The 20,350-nt window shown below is 44.8% G+C and overlaps 1 protein-coding gene across 1 annotated transcript; it reads left to right on the forward strand.

Annotated features, from left to right (window-relative positions):
* The first annotated feature begins 2,385 nt into the window (after positions 1–2,385).
* On the forward strand, positions 2,386–19,537 carry DDX3X (DEAD-box helicase 3 X-linked). The gene is made up of 17 exons (XM_059493226.1): positions 2,386–2,552; positions 4,628–4,685; positions 5,659–5,709; positions 10,200–10,323; positions 11,507–11,650; positions 11,734–11,833; positions 12,370–12,505; positions 12,861–12,946; positions 13,581–13,679; positions 13,755–13,915; positions 14,090–14,234; positions 14,354–14,498; positions 14,816–14,997; positions 15,089–15,206; positions 15,622–15,778; positions 16,589–16,716; positions 17,016–19,537. The coding sequence occupies exons 1-17, from the start codon at positions 2,508–2,510 to the stop codon at positions 17,096–17,098; spliced, it is 1,962 nt and encodes a 653-aa protein (XP_059349209.1). The 5' UTR covers positions 2,386–2,507; the 3' UTR covers positions 17,099–19,537.
* The last annotated feature ends 813 nt before the right edge of the window (positions 19,538–20,350 follow it).

Here is a 20,350-nt window from a genome sequence, read left to right on the forward strand (position 1 = left end):
GTAGGACCTGTTGATAGTTTCAAAGCGGATAAGGAAACTCGTGTACACAAGGTCAGTGTCTGTCTGCATTGGGTAAAACACTCTAAAACTCAGATACAACTTCATAAACACACTGACTTCACAGCACACGTGGTTGGTGGCAGTGGCTGATATTGGCTTCCTAACACAACCTCCTCAAGACTCAGAAAGTTGAATTTTGTGCTGTTTTGGGGCTTTCAGTGGAGCCTTTCAGAACCCCTGCCAGATGGGGCTCTGCAGGTGAAGGAATACCAGATTTTGGAACTTGCTGGGATTTAAGAACTCAGTGTCCAAGCACCTGGCAGTGTCAGCTTTTGAGGAGTTTTGGTTGAGCCCATTGGCAAAATCTTGCTGAGTTTAACATGAGCAGAGCTTGTGAGGACTCTGGTGTTGACTCAAGTGCTCATGATCTGCTCAGCTTCCTCCAGGGAATTGTGTCTGAGTCAGCTGTGGGAGAATTAAAAGTGAAACTGAGAATAGTCCTGCTTAGTGCAGATGGCAACTCAGAGGGAAAACTGATTTCTGCAAGAACTGACTTCCCTGGCTGCAGGATCAGGGTTTAAATACTTCTAAAACTGCAAAGGATTAATTATTGTCATTTTCTAGTGCATATGAATTATCACAAAGAACGCCCTTGTTTGTAAAACACTGCAGACCTTGCAGGGATATAAAGGAAACTACAGAATTGTTTAGAATTGCCTGCAAAGTTGTAAGAAGAAAAGGAATAAAAAGTATTACTTAAAACCTGCTTTCAAAAGAAACAAAATTTGGGTCTGCATCCAGTAATAGCTTCTTAACAATACAGAAATCTTTTCCTTTTAACTGTCAGGAAGCCTGAATGAAGAAACCTGTGAGCTTTTAGAGTATATAAATAGGTGCACCTGGGGATGAAACACAAGCATAAATCTTTAACTCTGGAGCTGTAGCTGGCTGGAGAATTGTAATGGAAGGTGAAAGCAGAAAACTGGTAAATGTTTTGTTTAAGACCAGAGCATCATGGAATTCAGTGGTTTGTTTGTGAGGAGCATGTGTTGTCCATTCAAGGACTTGTTTATGGATGTTTAAATCTTAAATGTTGTTTAAACCCTGTCTCATAGGGTTTAATTTCTGCATCAGGAAGACTTTGGCTCTAGAGCTCCAATTTTAAGGGCAGGAAAAACCTAGGCAGAGATGGGCTGTTTAATGTGTGAGTACTGTGGAAAAGTTCTGTCTTGTTTTTAAATCCCATGATGAATCATCCTTCTGGAGAATGGATCTTCCCTGTGGTTTTCTTCTGGGAAGAGGCAGGAGCCTGAGGAGGAGGAGGGAAATGGAGGAATAATTCCTGTGTGAGGATCAAGGGCAGCCCAACCCCGAGTGCTTTTCCCGGTGCCCTCACAGCCCGGCCGTGTCCTGATCCCTAAGCAGTTCATCACTGCTTTTACTGACCCAAATTTAAGGAGGCAGTTTTACTATTCTGTGTCAGCAGGCTGGGAGGGAAGGGAATGGGGTTATTTGTGTATTTTTTTCCTAGTAACAGTTCAATGTTAACTATTTGATGCTTAGTCTAAAAGTCCTGATGAATCCAAGTGGGGCTATTTGTGAAGGCAGAGACAGCTGGCATAACTGATACTACAGGGAAAACACGGACAACCCTTTGGCACGTCAGTGTGTTTGATGGCTGAGGGGCTGGGAGAAAGAGCTGATGAAAATGTACAGTGACTGCTGGAACCCACCAGCAGTGTGCTGGGGTTAGCGGCTCACAGGGCAGTAAGCACAGGGGACGGTCTGAGCCCTGCGGAGCCGCCGGTTGGCGTGTCCAGGCCTGCTCTGGGGGCAGGCGGAAGAGGATAGAGGCCGGTGTATTCCGGGCCCAGCCACCCCTCCTCCCCGCCGCGCCGCCATTACGCGCTGCGCCACTGCCCGCCGAGGGGGGAGCGACAAGATGGCGGCGGCACCCGCCCACGTGACCCAGGGCCCGCCTCCTTCTAGCGGCGCCTGGGCCGCGCGCGCGGTGCTCTCTCGCGAGAGCGGCGAACAAAAGGACAGCGCGGCGCAGGCTGTATGTTGGTGGTGGTGGGGGGGGGAGTGTGTCGTGATCTCGCGAGAATTTGCCGCCGCTCTCCTCCCGAGGAGAGCCGGGCGGGAGCGGGGGGAGGGGAAACCTCGCGGTACCGCCGGGAACTCGGCGCGGGCCCGGCGCCCCGAAGTCTCGCGACAGCTCCGGGAGCGCGTCCCTCACCAGGCGCTGGGCTGTGCGGAGTTCTCGCGATAGCCCCGGGAAGGGAGGGCGGCGGGGGGGGGCGGTCGCCGTGCGCGCTGAGGTCAGCGCGCGCGGCCGGGCGCGCGGGGGGCGGGGCCTATATAAAGGCCGGGCCCGCGGCGGGGGGGGCTCAGTCAGGGCAGCGATTCGTGGCGGAACCAGTGACACCCACGGCAGCGACCTCCCGGCCCAGCGGATCCCCATTTCTCGAGGCGGAGCGGGACGAGCCCGAGACCGATCTCTCGTTATGAGTCATGTGGCGGTGGAAAATGCCCTCGGTCTAGACCAGCAGGTGAGGGAGGAGAAGCGGAAAGGCCGCTCCGTTACCCGGAGGAGGCGCGCGTCGGAGCTCTTGGGGCAGAGAGGGCGGCGGGGACGGTCGGGAATCCTCGCGCGGGGCTCCGGTCTTCGCTCCCCGGCGGCGGTGTCGCAATTCCCCCCGCGGTAACCCCCACCTCCCCCCCTGCGCGGCCTGTTGTGGCGCACTCGGTCGTTGCGCAGTTAACGCTGTGCGGCGGCCCCGCGCCGCGCCGGGCCCCCCCCGAGGGGGTGCGTTGTCCCCGTGGCCGGGGCGGTGTTGCGGGGGTGCGGAGCCGCCGGTGCCGCCCGGCCCGGCCCCGGTCCCGCTTGGGCCCCGTGGCCCCCGCGCCGCGCTCGGACCCGCTTTGTGTGGGAGCGCCGGGAGCGGCAGCGGCCCCTGGCGGCCGCAGCGGGAATTGCAGCGCGGGGGGAGGAGGAGGAGGAGGAGGAAGGGGCGGTCAATGGCCGCCATTGTGCGGGGCGGGGGAAGGGGGGACACACACGACACCGCGCTTTGTGTGACGCCCCTTCCCCGGGGAGGCGGCGCTGGCGGCCGCCTTTGTTCAAGCTCCGGTGCTGCCGAGCCCGGTGACGCAGTTGGGCCTGGAGTCGTGTTGTTCCGCACCATTTTTTTTCATTTTGTTTCTATTCCTGTATCCCCCCGCTCCCTCCCGGCGCTGGGCGGGATCGATGCTTATCTATGGTTATCTAACCCTCGGGCACGGCGGCAGGGGCAGGAAGAGCCCCATCTGCCCGAGGGGCAGCGCTCGCCCTCGGCCTCATCCGCGAAGTAGGTCACGGAGACGATGCCGCCCTCCCCTTTCCTCTCCCTTCTCCCCCGCTCTCCCCCCGCGCCACACGTGACGGGCGCCGGCAGCCGGATCAGCCGCTCCCGCTGCGCCGGGAATCCAGCCCGCAGTGCCGCACTGAGATGGCGCCGGGGCTGCGCCACCGGGCCCGGGCAGCGCCGGGGAGGTGTTGCCCCCACCGCGGGCATCCGCTGCGAGGGAATTCATCTATCGCTTCTCGCTGATCGTGGAGAGCGGTCTTGACCTAGTGGAGAGCCTGTAAAGTGCTGTTAAAAATAAGAAGCATTCTTGAGCGCTGCGTTGATGATTCGATCGACTAGAAAGATGGCATTTTAAGTGGTAGCTTTAAAGAGGATGTTACGATGGCAGCCGCGACAGAATTCTTAAATGCTCATGCAGCTGAGCGACGGAAAGCACAGTGCAATGGAGTATTTGCTTTCGACTAATTCAGCTCATTGGAAAATACCTCTGCACAATACGAAATTTATTTTTATGTAAACACGCCTTATTTTTCAGATACACGTTTATAATCCCTGCCATGCAGGAAACTGTAATAATTCGGTTCTTGAGCTTTATCGGTTTCCCGCTGCTTTCTGCTGAAACGAGTCCATATTGTGTTTGACTTAACACCTCTGAGCGCCCCACCAGCACTGCGTGAACTGACGTCTTTTGGAAAACTTTACTGTGAGACTGAAGGCTATAAAGGCTATTGGTTTTTTTTGGAAAAACAACCCAAAAAATTATGTTTGCCGAAGATGTCGACAGACATCACCTAATGTTTTGGGAGCAGCAGTTGCCTCGAGCGTGAAGACTCTAATGTCTTAGTAGCGTTAATGCAGCTGAAAATACCTTGAGTCTCTACAAGTAAAGTGCCCAGTTAAATTGACATTACTTCTGCTGAAGTTTCTGTAGCAAAAATTGTCACTGACCCAAATCCGAATGCAGTTGACTGAAATAGGCTGAAATTCAGTCTATTTAAAATGGCTCTTTAGCCTGCAGGTAGTGTGAAGCAGAAGTCTGTGGTAGTGATTTGGTGGGTGTGAGAGACTCTGCTGGCCTTGCTGCCCGTGTGGGTGTCTGTTTATTGGTGGGAACAAAAACATTCAAGATGGTACAGCCTGAGTAATAATAAGAGACCTGATTTGGCACGATATAAAAAATTTTTTGCAGTAGCTTGTTCTGATAAATAAAAGGGTTCTTTTGTATCGTAGCATAAATTCATGGTACAACATGTTGATACTTGTCTTATTTCTTCTAGTTTTCTGGTCTAGACTTGAATTCCTCAGACTCTCAGAGTGAAGGAAGTTCTACAAGCAGTAAGTACATGCAAATTATCAAGCTTACAAACACACTTAAAAAGTGGGGGCTTGCAGCTGTGAAAAGCAGTTCCTAAAGCCAAAGTTTACAGAGGCTGATGAGGAAATAGGTTGCCAGTTAAGCTTGCTTTGAAAACACTGTTTTAGATAGAACCACTTAATTTTGTTGTGGTACAGTGTGTGTGCACATTTCTGAGGCACTTAATTAGCTTGAGAGAACTCAGTGTTCCAGTCCTGTCCCAGATTTTCAGTTGCCTCTCATCTGAGGCCACTGACTGTAGTAATGTGGTGATTTGTCTTCCTAAAATACCAGGTGTAGAGCAGGAATGTCAGCTCTGCGATCTCAATTCACTGGATAGAAAGTGATATTGATATACAAGGCTTAAGTATGTTAGGAGGGGAGAATCTTCCAGGAATTCACATTCAGCTTGTGGCTGGTATTTTCTCATTTGTGTTGCTTTAGCAGACAGATGTTTCTGGACTGTAAATGAGGAATGCTATTCAGAGGCAGTTTGTTGTGGCTTCTGGCTTGATCTGAGCTGAATGGAGGGGATGGGTGAATTTAAAGGGAAGGAAAAATACTGGTAGTAGTAGTGTGAGTGCCAGTACTTGAATGTCACAGTAAATATCTTGAGCTGCTCAAGTATCTGGCACCAGCCTAAGCCTTGAGGGGTTCTAGGAAGGCAGGTTTTGTTGTAGACCCTGTAACACCCATAAATGGGTGTGGGATTCAGTCAGAGGAGCACAAGACATCTGTGCCTCAAACCAGCTGCCTAAATGGGTGTGCAGGAACCTTAAACTTCAACTGAGAGCATGCTACCAAGTGCTGTGTTAAATGATTCCTGTTAAAAATGCTGCAAGAGGCCTTGAAGGCAGATGTTTTTACTGAGCAGAAGCTGTTGTTGACAAGATGAGCATTTGAGGATGTGCTGACCCCACGGGCCTGTAACACTGCCTCTCTTTTGTCCTCTAGAAGGCCGATACATTCCTCCTCACTTGCGGAACAGGGAGGCTTCAAAACAGGGTATGTATCACAAACACTGGCAACACTGAACGGCTCTTGCATCCCCAGGAGCAGGCTGCACAGGTTCTGACAGTACTGCTTGAATGCTATTACAAACACTGCTTAACTGTCCTCTGCAAAACATGGCAACTTTATCTTCTGCTTTTAGTGTGCTTTTCTAGATCCTTCACCCACTTAAATCCTAAGCTCAAGTTCAGTATCTGACTGATAAAATACCTTCTGGGTCTGTGTAACAATTAGCTGTGATTGATGCAAGATGGAGTCTCCCATCTTGCTGTATAATCTTGAGTATTGGTCTGAATGGATTTTGTGGGTACTGGTTTTTCTGCTAGTGACTGTGTTGTGGAATTTACAATCAGTTGTTTAATATGAACAAACAGCACAGTTTGACTTTGTAAATGCATCTCTTTACACAAAGAGGTGTTGTCCTTGTTCAGCTTCCTGCAGTTTTTATGGAGGCCCCTGGGAGTGCTTGCAGAAGGAAATGCAGGCTCTTGGTGAGGCAAACGAGAAGTACATGACCTGTTTTGGTCACATGTTTACATCCGTGTTTATGCTGAGAAACGGTCCTTCCATCTTTTTGAGTCTCTAAACAGAACAGAACACAGAAGAAACGTTTCTTGGACCACTTCAGTGAAGTAAACATGACCTTTCAGTGTAAGAGCCCAAGGGGGCAGGTGCTGCAGCACGTGTAGTCATGTCTGGTGGCTTGGGTGGATGTGAGAGAAACATTTCCTCTAACACCCATTGAAATGCACCAGAATGCAGCAGCTAAAACACTTCCTGCAGTACTACAACGTAAAGAATCGAGTTTTGTGGCATGAGAGGACTTGGATCTCATCTGTTTCTAAAGCAATAAATTTTCACAGATTCTTTTCAATCCTGCAGGAGGAGGGCTTCCATTATGAGTGGGTGGGAGGGCAGTCATTATATGATAATGTGTCTCACAGTGCTTTTTGTCTTGCCTTTGTATGCTACTAGTGGGTGTTTTGGTTTTTTTTTTATTTTTTTCTTTGTTTTGGTTTTTTTTTTTTTTTTTTTTTTTTTTTTCCCTGGGGTTGTTTGTTTGGGATTTTTCTTTGGTTTTGTTTGGGGTGTTTTTGTTATGTGAAAGAGGTATAGCCTGAAGCACCAAGTGATGAACAGTGTGTTAGCAGAACTTAATGTTCTGGGAAAAGGAGGACTGGTTGGCAGCCAGTTCAGTGCTCTTGTTCCCAGTCACACTGACCTCAAATATGAGCAATCTTGCAAGAAACTGATTTTCCAAAATCTGAGGATTGTGCAGGTTTCTTGAAAGCAGGGAGCAGCTTTAAGGTGCTTGTGAACATTTGCTGTTCATAGATTTCTTGTATGATGTTTAGTACCTAAGTTTTGTGGGTAAAAGATGCAGTAACCTTGCGTTCTACCATGACCTGTTTTGGGTAAGACTGGCATTGTACTTTCTTGTGCAAGAGCAGAGATCAGACATGGCAGTGTGGGTGTGATTACATAAAGATTTTCTAGAGACTTCACCTTGCAAAAAGGTAAATAGGTCATGAAACCGTAATCTGACCTGTGGCTTTGTCCAGTTAATAGAGCTTTGCCTGCCAACTTCCCTTGGTAAACCTAATGTTCAAAAATTGCCTTTAAACCTGGCTGAGTGCTGTACCACTGGCATCTTCCTGGTTCCCTGTGACAGGGTTCATAATTGCTGAATAGAAAAGTTCCAGTTCAGCGCCCTGTTGGAAGCATCATGAGTCTGGGCTTGTAAAGCTGAGCTATCTTGTAGGATGATTTGAAGTCTGTTCTGCAGTTGTGCTTTCATCAAGTGATGTTTGCTTCTGTTTACATAACTCAAAGATTTCTTCAGCTGCGTTGGAACTTCTGAATTTTGAAATTTGGATGATCTGTGAAATTTTTAATGACAAAGCTTGGACGTGAGGCAGCAACCTTGTATGGTAGTGTTTAAGAAAATCTTCCATTTAGCTGCAGATCTGTCCCACTAATACTAATCTATTGGCTTTGTAAGTGGGGAGTAGGGCAGTACAGAACTGCAGGAAATAACAGCCTGCATAAAAATAATGTTCTTAGGTTACTTAATGGCAGTTCTGTTTCTGTGGCAGCTCAGTATGCAGGGCTGTCAGGCCTGAAGTGTCTCCCTTCCATGAGCTCAATTGCTAATACTAAAGCTTGTTGTCATTTAAGTTTCTTCTTAAACTTCCTGGAAGCAGCTTCTGGATATTTAAACTGTAATCTGATCTATAGTAGGTCAAAAACTAAATGTTAAGAATTCACCCTAAAGGTCTTATCCTCCCTAAAGGAATCTATCATTCTGTTTCTCCTATCTTAAAAAAAACCAAAAGACTATTGCTACTTTATGTGGCAGGTTTTCAAGTGAGCTGGCAGTGATTAGTGTTACAAAATAAATGTGAATGGAAATGCTGGTTGAGGGAGATGCATTGACATCTGTAATGCTGTTCGTAGGTGCAAGGAGTACAGAGCTGCTCTGGAAGTTGATTAACTTAGTGAGTTCTTATCCCTGCTGTGAGGAAGATGTGCTGGATGGAATCTCTACAGGTTTTTACTTAAAACCAAAAGCATTTACATTTTGAGGAATTTCCTGGTAGTCTTTCCACAGCATTGTAATCATTCTCTTCACTTCAGAGAAGTTGATCTCTGGTCTGTTATGGGTTTTCTCAGGGCGTTTACTTCCAGTTTTAATTTACCATTTGATGCCTGAAATTCTGACTATTATGCCTGTCATTTACTTAGAATTGACTTGTATGGCCTGGTCCTGTGTCCTGTGCTGATCCACAAATAAAGTCAGAGTAGGAATGCCAGACTGAAGGGCCTGGAATTGGTGAAGCAGGATGTGCACACCTGTCTTTGGTGTAGAAGTTGCTGTGCTACCTTAAAGTTATGGCAAAGTACCAGCTTCAGACATGAGTTATTTATCTGCTCTAATGAGCTAGGTGAATGAGGCTGCTTTGTAGGCTATTTGGAATGTAAGATTTTGACTCTGAACTTCTCAGGCTTTGTAGAAAATGTGAAATAGTGTCAGTTGAGTTTTTTCACTGTTATGAAATTACATCTGTATCCCTGAAGATGGCTCTCTCAGTACCCATGGCAGTTCTGTTAGATCCCTTGGCAGGATGACATATCCAAATAGTTGTAGTGGCCTGAAAGTTACTCAATAAAATCTGTATTTAGCTATCTTTTAAACAAGCCAAAATAACCTTATTGAAATTAATATCTTTAAGGACTAATACTGCTTCTTAAAGCACTTTGGGAGTCTTGAAGTGCATTCCATGATCTTGTGTGCTAAAACTTCATGGATGGATTATTTTTGCTGTCTGTTTCAGTTACCCAGACAAAAGAGTTACAGTTATCACAGTAGTTTTTAAAGTTCCCTTGGGACCAGTACATTTCTGGATTCTGGGTACTAGAATTCTTAATTAAAAAACAGAGGTAAGGTGAATGGCACTCTTTAGAGAACATCAAAAAAAGTAGGGTAATTCTGGTAGCAAAACCTTTTCAGAGAGACTGGGCCTAGAACAGCCCCTTTCTTTGGAATGAATTTGTTCTGTGGTTGCTGTTATTGTCTCATGAATAGGTCTGGACTGGTTTTGTGCTGTGGAGCTGGCAAAGCATGCTCACAAGAGTGACATTATTTGTTTATCTGTTCTGTTATTTAACTTATTCTCTGCTGGAATCCCATAGCTGAGATAAAATATGTTACACAAAAGTTGGGGAGGTTGGACCTCTGAAAGAGAATTTATAATTTCTCAGTCCAGTACCAGAGCAGGGTTTTAAAGCTTCACATTTCTGCTACCTCATAGGCCCTGGTAGCAAAATAAAAGTGAGGGTTTTTTACTCTGGTATTTGCAAGCTGAGGTGCTTTGTATTCTTTTGAGTTAACATACATAAGTAGTCACCTACTGTAGGCAAAGGTAAAAGTGCTGTGGAAAAATACAGTCTGGGTAATTTGTTGTGAAGAGCTCCAAATACCTTCTCTGAGTGTGGTGCTGTTAGTTACAGTCTGTGCAGATCACATTGCTTTGTGTACTTGCACTATTATAAAACATTCTAATCTCTGTTTGGATTTCTGATATCATTTATTTATCTGAGAGGCCTTGTTAACCTCCACAAATGTGTAGTCAAGGATTTGTGTTGGAAAGATGACCATAGATGAGGCTTGGCAAACTTAGCATCTTAAAGTTTCTTCTGCTACCCAGCTTTCCAGGGTAGGCAACTGAAATACTTGTTCTAAGGCAAGTGCAGGTTTTTAAAAAAACCCCAATGTACTTGTACATGCAGGGAGAAATTTCAGTTTGGATGGGTGATGAGAAATGCTCAGTCCCTTGCTGAACTAGTTTTGCATTCATGCATCTTCTATTCATGAAGGAATTCAGTCCTAAAGATCTCTCAGTGAAGGCTTCCTGGACAGAGGTGTTTTTTCTTGTGAAAGCCTGTGCTGTGCAGCGTTAGGCTGACGTGCCTGTGTGTGCCAGGTTTCGACAGCGGCGGCTGGAGCTCCAGGCGAGACAAGGATGCCTACAGCAGCTTCGGCGCGCGCTCCGACCGCGACTCCAAGTCCAGCTTCTTCGACCGCGGCACCGGCTCCAGAGGAGGGAGGCGAGTACCTCGTGGTCTGGGTGTGCACACAGAGTCTGCCTCAGCTCTAGCACTGCACTTGGCATCTTGATGTTAAAATTAGGGTTCCAGGTGTGAGCAGCATGAGGTAGGAGGAGCCTGGGAGGGGAGGAGAGAGGGAGAGAACCTTGCCTTGAAAGCTACGTGACTTCAAGGATGGGCAATTTGCATGTTGAAGAATGTGCCCTGTGGTCTGCCACCAGCCACTCACTGCAGCTGTAGTGCCTGGCTGATTTCAGCATTCACCAAAGAAGTGCTAGGTGGGTGGCTGCTTCCAGGAGAACCGTGAAGAGCTGTTGGGAGCACACACAATACATCACTATGGATTTTTTTTTTATTTCAATATTTTTTTTATTGTTTAAAAAGTGTAGTTAATAAAACTGGGTGAGACTCTTGCAGGTTCTCTGCCTTACTTGAGCAGTCTTACACACATCATGCGTTGTATGCACAAGTGTGGTGAGAGTGACCTTTACCGACTACTTAGTAAAGCTGACCTAGTCCTGTATCCAGACTTTTCTCAAACATGATTTACCAGGCCAAAAACTAAACAGTTGAGGTAAGGACTTCTTCCACCTTCTTTCCAAGTCAGTAATACAGGTGAGCTCCCTCTTTATGCAATAATTATATGACATAATGGAGGTATTTGGCCACATGTGCGGTGGGGGAATAAAGGAAGAAATTGCAGCCCTGGAGGGTTTTGTCTGGACATGGGAAAGCTGTGTAGAATGAGGCAGAGGAAAGGGTGGGGGGAATACAAAATAGTGCTGCTTAGGAGGTTTAAACAGAGCTCCCCACAAAGAAATGGCAAAGACTGAGCAACTTGGATTGCAGCTCCACTGGCAGATGGCTGTTTACATTTGTTATGCTTAATCAAATAAAACTGGTGGTAGAAAGTTCACTATGTTAAGCTAAACTGAGCTCTGAAATCACAACAAACTCTCCTGTCTGACACAGAAAAATGTGACCTGGTCTGATGGCCAGGACTAATTTCTGTGCTTAGGTCAAGAAGCAAGTGTAGGTAACCTACTGATTCTGAATTGTTGCACAGTTGTGTGTGTAATACACAGAGTTGTAATACACAGTGCTGCGTTGTTATGGCTTTGATTGTGCATGTCAGTGCCCCCTGTTGCTGGGAAGGGTGGTCTGATTCTCGTGCTGTGTTTAGATACGAGGAGCGTGGCAGAGGCGGGGACTATGACCGGAGTGGCTTCGGCAGATTTGACCGTGGCGGCGGGAACAGCCGCTGGTGTGACAAATCCGATGAGGATGACTGGTCTAAGCCTCTCCCCCCGAGTGAACGCCTAGAACAGTGAGTCATGGAATACTGACTGATGGGGGAGGGTCATTTTGATAATTCCAGCAAGTAAAAATACTTTCATCTTCTGTTTTTAGGGAACTCTTTTCAGGAAGCAATACTGGCATTAACTTTGAGAAATATGATGATATTCCTGTTGAAGCAACAGGCAGCAACTGTCCTCCACATATTGAAAGTGTAAGTATTTTTTTAACAGTCTGTTCGGCTGATATATTTAGTACTGACTGTTTTGCATGGGTAGCTTTGATGTGTTGATGTCTGGAGTTTAAGGAGGAAAGGAAACATTGTCTTCCCTTCCTACAGCTAAGCTGTTTTGCAGAAGAGGGTTGCATATGATGAACTAAGTGAAGAAATTGTGTAAGCTTTTTCAATTAGCGCTCATAGCTTAGTTTTTAACTGTAACTTGTCCTTAAACAGTGAACCTGTAAAGAAGTGGAGGTGCTGATTTGGGAGCAGCTGCTAAGGCATGGGCAGTGTTAGGCTAAGCACAGTGTGTGTGCTAGTGCAGTCTGCACTTCAGGCTTGGCTGGCTTCTTAAGAATTGCTTAAAAACTGGACTAAGTATCTATGTGACTCTGTAACTTTTATAGGCAACTTCTATATGAAGGGCTGAAACAAGAGGTACTTAGTAAATTACTTGTTAAACTGAATGTTGTGCTGCATGGTGTTTGAAGTGAAGGATTCTGATCTTACTCCTTTTAAATATCTTACAGTTCAGTGATGTTGATATGGGAGAAATCATCATGGGAAACATTGAACTCACACGCTACACCCGTCCCACTCCAGTCCAGAAACATGCAATACCTATTATTAAAGAAAAGAGAGATTTAATGGCCTGTGCTCAGACAGGTAAGTCAGTGACTCTTTGCTGCTTAGTCACAGTAGAAGTGGGGTCTTGTATTACTGCAGGTAAGAGCTAGAACCTCCTGTGCAGTGTAGAAATAGTTGTGTGTTGGAAACTAATTTTAGTTTTGGTCTTGCATCTGCTTTAGATGTGTCTTGACTAGATTTACTGTGTTGGTCCTGAGACATGTTCATGTCTTAAACCACATTTGCTTCAGGGTTTTGGGCTGCTGAGGGTGCTCCAGTGCCACAAGTAGCAGCCATAGTCCAATGCAGGTGTTACTGGGAATGTGCTACTGATGCAGGGTTAGTGCTGTAGTTGACAGTAACTCTTAATTAATACTGGCTTGTGTTTTACTAGGGTCTGGGAAAACAGCTGCATTTCTTCTACCAATACTGAGCCAGATATATGCAGATGGTCCTGGTGATGCCTTGAGAGCAATGAAGGCAAGTATTCAAATACCCACGCCTGGGAAAGCAATGACCAATGTCATAGGTTTGGGGTTTTTCCCTCCCCACATGAGCTGATGTGTGCTACTGAACACAATAGCTGATCTTGAATCTTGTCATCATTTTGATATGATAGCCAAGCATCTCAGCTTGTTAAAGACTTCAGGTGTTTCTCTTGAAAAAATCCAAGCTGTGGATTACTTTTTTTCCTACCTGAGGAGTTGGATGCATAGCTGTCCAACTTTTTTAAAATAAATGGTTTTGTTGTTGCATAAGTTTAAAAGACACTTCCCTTGCTACTAAAAGCTACTTGGTCACACATCTATGTCATAGTAATTTCAGAATAGGAAGTAACTGGCTCTGTGGCTGTTACTTCTCTGCTGCTGAAGTTTGAGATTGCAGTGCTTGTTGTAGAGATCAGAGTTGTGCAGCTCTTGCCATAGTTACCCACAGCTGAACCTTGGGCACTGTGATAGAGCTGTCTTCAGGGGCAGTGCTCAGATTGGCTCTCAGCCATGCTTTGTCTTTCTTAAACTTGGTGACCTTTCTTAAATATTGCCTATAGTAGCTTTTTTCTTTCCCTTTGTGTTTTGGATGCTCATGCCAAGGTTTTTTTTTTTTTTTTCTTCAGGAGAATGGGAGGTATGGGCGCCGTAAGCAATATCCAATCTCACTGGTCTTGGCTCCCACTAGAGAATTGGCTGTGCAGATCTATGAGGAAGCCAGAAAGGTAGATCTAACAGTTTATTATTATAACATAGCTCAATTAGAATTTTTCTTGGTGCTAACTTCCTTTGCTTTGCAGTTTGCATACCGCTCCAGAGTTCGCCCCTGCGTTGTGTATGGTGGTGCAGACATTGGCCAGCAGATCCGTGACTTAGAACGTGGGTGTCACTTGCTTGTAGCAACTCCAGGACGACTGGTTGATATGATGGAGAGAGGAAAGATTGGACTGGATTTCTGCAAGTAAGTGTTGCTTGTCCATGTACAAATGACTTAAAGCAAGATACAGTTAAGAACCTCAGATTGTAGCTTTTGGGCTATGTAAACATCTGGTTGAGAATTTGTAACCCAGTGCAGACACCAGAGCACAGCTTACAGGACAGTGTTCTGAAGATGGTTTTTTTTACTGCTGTTTAGGTACCTAGTCCTTGATGAAGCTGACAGAATGCTTGACATGGGGTTTGAGCCTCAAATTCGTCGAATTGTTGAACAAGATACTATGCCACCAAAGGGGGTTCGTCACACCATGATGTTCAGTGCTACTTTCCCCAAGGAAATCCAGGTATTTAACGAGACTTTAAATACTTAAAAAGCTCATAAGGCCAAAGAAATTTTGCCTTTAGAAGAAGGGAAAAAGTATGATTTGATTTTGATTTATTTTTTTTCTCTCCTCCTTTCTAGATGCTTGCTCGTGACTTCCTTGATGAATACATCTTTCTGGCTGTTGGCAGAGTAGGTTCTACATCTGAGAACATCACACAGAAAGTAGTATGGGTGGAAGAGCCAGACAAACGATCGTTCCTGCTTGACCTGCTAAATGCCACAGGTAAAGAACAGTTGCAGATAAGCAAATAAGGCAAACTGTAGAATAGGCAAATCTAATGACTCAAGCAATAAGAATTTCTGCTGATTAGGGGAATGAAAGGGTATTTTGTTGACATGCAGTGAGTGTATTGCACTGGTTAAATGCCAGTATCAAGCTGATGTAAGGATGTCTGTTAATAAAAAAAGGAGGGAGGTCCCCAGTGATGCTACTTTAGAATAAACAGGCAGAGAATTGAAGCTGCCTATTACCAGGTTATGGAGCCTGTATTTGTCTATGCAGCTTTTCTTCTGTTAACCTGGACTTTAATTTTTTTTTAGGTAAAGATTCCTTGACTCTGGTGTTTGTGGAAACTAAAAAGGGGGCAGATGCTCTCGAGGACTTCCTGTACCACGAAGGCTATGCCTGCACAAGTATCCACGGAGATCGCTCCCAGAGGGACAGAGAGGAAGCACTGCACCAGTTCCGCTCTGGCAAGAGCCCCATTCTTGTTGCCACAGCAGTAAGTGAAATGTGTAAAACTCGAGCATGTGAGCCTGTTTCTTGGCCTGTAGAGTGAGTCTTGAGATTTGATTAAATCATTTAACCCCTAGGTAGCAGCAAGAGGATTGGATATCTCAAATGTAAAGCATGTCATAAACTTCGACTTGCCGAGTGACATTGAGGAGTACGTCCATCGCATTGGCCGTACAGGCCGTGTAGGAAACCTTGGTGAGTATCACCTGGGGTATCACAGACAGCACTTCATACCTAAGCTGACAAGTGCAGTCATATAGGCTGAGTAATACATTTCAAATCAGTACTTGAGAGAAGCCTGTGAGCTGCTTTCTGTGACCAAAAACTGGTCACTGCTGTGTATCCACTGTGGAAAGTTTACCAGTTCCTTTGGGTAATGTTCTTAGTGCCATCAAAAGACTCCTACTACATGTAAGCCTGGTGTCTGCTGTGTCTGGGAGTGAACATGATTTTGTGACTAGCTGTGATGGAGTAATGGTCTCCAACAGCTTTCTCTTTAAGTGATTGTAGTGTTTTCAGTCTTGGCTGTAAGGAACTGGAACGTGGAATGGGTTTTAAGTGCTGTGGTGTACTTGGATTGTGTGGAGCCAAAACTGAGTATCTCCTTCAGGTCTTGCCACTTCATTCTTCAATGAGAGGAACATAAACATCACAAAGGACTTGCTTGATCTCCTTGTGGAGGCTAAGCAAGAAGTACCATCTTGGCTGGAGAACATGGCCTATGAGCAGCATCACAAAGGAGGAGGCAGCCGTGGGCGATCTAAGAGGTAAGAGGCACAGCTTTGGCTAGAGATGGATATTCAGTCTGTCAAGAGACAGTTCTGTTCTCAGTCTAAAAATACTCTTAGAGGATGATAAGTGCAGTATAAGCTGAGCTTGGTGTGTGCCAAGGTGATAGTGTCTGTCTGGTTTTGTTCTATCTATTCATAAGGCAGTTAACACATAAAACCTCTTCTAAGCAAGCAGCTTAGATGCAGCTGAGATAAAGTGATGTTATCAGAAACCATTTTAGAAGTGTAAAAGCAGCTATAAAACACACAAATGCGTACCTCCCTGTGCCAGAGATGTACCTTAAGCAGTTGCTCTAATGTTTAGGAGAAGGTAGTGCAGTGCTTCCTGACAAAACCAGGAGAGAAAAGAGAATAAAGGTGTGAGGCCACTTTTAAAATAGTTTTTCTGTGGAAACCTGAAACACTAATACAAACCATTGTTTACTGGCTTACAGGGGTAGGATCAGAGAACACTTTCTCTTAATGTAGTGAACATGATCCAACCACACTTGGTTTGGTGCGAGTTTTGTTTTCCATTTTGCAGTATGCTTATAAAATACTTACTGTGTACATCATGAGAGACAGTCATAAATGCATTTCTTAAACACTGAGGTAGGGTTGGAGGCAGAGATTGCACTGAATCAGATCTTTCCAGGTAGCCTTGGGATGCTTGTAAAATGTGCTCACCTCAGCAGTGGCTGTTGTCCTGCTGTGGCTGGTACCCAGGGTCAGAGCACATCACTCTGTGTGTGCAGTGCTCAGAATGCCCCCTGTTTGACCCCAGTGTTTGTGTCCTGCCCTCTGCAGCAGTCGGTTCAGCGGAGGCTTCGGAGCCAGGGACTACCGGACGAGCAGCGGCTTCGGCAGCAGCAGCTCCAGCAGCAGCCGCTCCACCAGCAGCCGCAGCGGCGGGAGCGGCAGCAGGGGCTTCGGAGGTGAGACGGGCTGGGCAGCTGCACACACAGGGCTTGCTGGGGTAAAACTGGGTGTGATGCTGGATAAGAGGTCATCTGGTGCTTGCCATGCATGCAGTCTCAGCATTCTGCTTGGATCTAGTGCAGGTTACCTGATTGATGGTTTGATGCTACCTGTCTTTCCAGTGTTAATGTTGTGCATTTGACAGTACTGCTGGGTGGGGTTCTTTAATAGACAGCGGATACCTGGGTCGTTTTCTTGTTGTAAAGGTGCAAATCTTTAGAGTTAATTAAGCATCACTTTCTCTTGCCTTTCATAGGTGGTGGTTATGGAGGCTTCTACAACAGTGATGGATATGGAGGAAACTATAACTCCCAGGGGGTGGACTGGTGGGGCAACTGATCTGCTTGCAGCAGATACCCCACCAAACAAGCTAATATGGAAACCACATGTAACTTAGCCAGACTATACCTTGTGTAGCTTCAAGAACTCGCAGTACATTACCAGCTGTGATTCTCCACTGAAATTTTTTTTAAGGGAGCTCAAGGTCACAAGATGGAAATAAAGGAACAAGTAGCCCTATCTCGAAGGTGGTTTTGAAGACTCTTATTGCTGTAGTCAGGATTAACTCCCCTCCCACCCATCCCCACCCAGAAACTGCATTTATAATTTTGTGACTGAGGATCATTTGTTTGTTAATGTACTGTGCCTTTAACTTTAGACAACTTTTATTTTGATGTCCTGTTGGCTCAGTAATGCTCAAGATATCAATTGTTTTGACAAAATAAAAATTACTGAACTTGGGCTAAAATCAAACCTTGGCACACAGGTGTGATACAACTTAAACAGGAATCACTGATTCATCCATAATATTACAAAGAAAAACTTATGCGGTAGCCTGCATTAGGGCTTTGGTATCTGCAGATTTGAAAAATAAAACATCTTGAAGCATATCAATGCAATTAGTTTCTAATGTGGCAAAACTGTACTAAGTTAAAGTTCTGATTTGCTCACTCTATCCTGGATAGGTACTTAGAACCTGATAGCCTTTAATAAGCCATTCCAGTCATGATGAGATGATGTATGGATACATGCATACATTAAAAGCACTGTTTTTGAAGTTAATGCAAGTAAATACAGCAATTCCTTTTTCAATATTTAGGCAGATCATTAATGTGAGCTAGCCAAATGTGGGCAGAACATTACAGGGAACGTTTAAAGGTCTGATAACTTGAAATAGTTTTTAGGAGAATTCATCTATTTAGACTTTTTAAAAATGCCTGCCATATGAAATTGAAATGGTAGAATGGCTGACCATGGCAGTGATTGGTCCTCCGTAAGGGCCTGACTGAATTTTTGGTCTAATAACGCATGCTAGTGTTGATGTTTTTTGGTCAAGAGGGTATGAACAGGAAGAATTATGCAGCAGGCTTTATTTTAATGCAGATTCACATTACTCTGTTCAAGCTGCGTGGAGATGTTAAACTGGCTTACTGTAGACTTTGTAAAATGGCTCCAGAAGAGTAACAAACAAACCTGAGATCACAGAGGTTGGAAATGTACATAAACTGCACAAGGTTTCAATTCTGCTATTAAAGTGCAGTTCTAGTCAGTTTTAGTTGCATAGGTTTCCATTGTATTTATAGTCTGTTATGCTAAATCTGGCCAAAGATAAGTATTGTCCACCAGAAAAATGCCTCTGCCACTTGGAATTTCTGTGCTAACTTTGCGGCCAGAGCATTTAACAACTAATCTACAGTGGCATAGGAAAATGGCAAAAATCTCCTAAAGTGCAATAGATTTTTTCAAGTGTATTGTGCCTTGTTCTAAAACTTTTATTAAGTAGGTGCACTTGACAGTATTGAGGTCATTTGTTATGGTGCTATTTCAAGTCTAGGTTTAGGCCCTTGTACATTTTGCCCATAACTTTTTACAAAATACTTCTTTTATTGCACATTCAGAGAATTTTATATATGTCTTGTGTGCGTGTCCTTAACTTCCAATCTTATTTTGTCTCTTGGAGATTGAACGCAGCTTGTTTAAGGAGAAGGAAATAGATTCTAAAACTTATTTGGGACCATGGGAATGATAGCTGGGAAGAAAACTATTTGCACACGACAGATTTCTAGATACTTTTTGCTGCTAGTTTTGTGTAATATTTATTGAACATTTTTGACAAATATTTATTTTTGTAAGCCTAAAAGTGATTCTTTGAAAGTTTAAAGAAACTTGACCAAAAGACAGTACAAAAACACTGGCACTTGAATGTTGAATGTCACCGTATGCGTGAAATTATATATTTCGGGGTAGTGTGAGCTTTTAATGTTTAAGTCATATTAAACTCTTAAGTCAAATTAAGCAGACCCGGCATTGGCAGTATAGCCATAACTTTCTGATAGTAAAACAAAAATTGGCAACTTAAAATTAAACATGCCAAGGTTTTGATACACTTGTCTTAAGATATTTATGAAACACTTCTAAACACTGATGTGAAGTGTCCAGATTCTCAGATGTTTGTTGCGTGAGTTTTGTTTAGTTGTGTGTTTTTTTTTTTTCAGTGAATGTCTGGCACATTGCAATCCTCAAACATGTGGTTATCTTTGTTGTATTGGCATAATCAGTGACTTGTGCATTTTAGCAAGTTTTATCAGCCAGCAATATTTTCAGTTCAGATACAAGGATTCAAACCAATATGCAAGAATGGATTTAAACTTGCTGAATGTGAAAATTGAACTTCAAGTCACTGTAGGTTTAGAATTGCTTATTGTATTAGTTTAGATGCTAGCACTGCATGTGCTGTGCATATTCTTGATTTTATTAAAATAAAAAAGTTGAACTGCACAGTCTATTCATTTGTGAAGCGTCACTCCTGGTTTCTGAGCTCTGTAGCCCCAGCAGTCTCATTCACGTGCAGCTCTGGAAGCAGGTGACTCTAGTGTGGCACATGTCAGTGTGGTGGCAGATGGCAGCCAGGCTCAGGGCTGTAGCTGGAATAACCTAAAAATGGCCTGTGCCCCACAATGCAGGGCTACTGTCAAGTGTCAGGTGGGACAGACAAAAACCACCTGGGTTTGTTCATTAGGGGAAACAGAGTTAGGCTGTAACAACTTCATTAAACCTTGTGGAATTGGGCCTGGTTCCTCAGCCCCTCACTGCTCATCTCACAGTTGTCCCTCTGAGTTTCACAGGAGTGCCTTGTAGAGAGCCTTAAGTTTTGAGGTCATACTTGTTCATTGTTCCTAGGTATTGGAAAGCCAAAATGAGGTGGAATATTGGAATATCCAAGGGAGTAGACTGGAAGGAATAGATTCAGGTCTTTCCAGTTTCTTTGAGGTGAGATAAATTTGCTCCATTTGAGAGAAAGTGATTTAGGAATAGCCTGGGTTTGGAGTTTGGTGCTGAAATGACTCTAGAAACTTGAGATTTTCTGGTGAGTAAGGAAGAGGGTGGGGGAGGGAAGAAAGTAATGCCTGGGACCTCTGATCCATAGAAATGTGATGCAGGTGAATGGCATGGGGTAAGGACTGGTAAAATGTGATGTGCCCCTGCAGTCCTGGATCCATATTGGAAATAAAAACCACCCCACCAATCCAGTAGTGTGTATGGGCCTTGGAGAATAATGGAGAGGATGGAGGTGACTCCCAGGATAGCTTG

This window comes from Ammospiza nelsoni, chromosome 2 (genome assembly GCF_027579445.1).
Source record: "Ammospiza nelsoni isolate bAmmNel1 chromosome 2, bAmmNel1.pri, whole genome shotgun sequence".
Classification (NCBI taxonomy): domain Eukaryota; kingdom Metazoa; phylum Chordata; class Aves; order Passeriformes; family Passerellidae; genus Ammospiza; species Ammospiza nelsoni.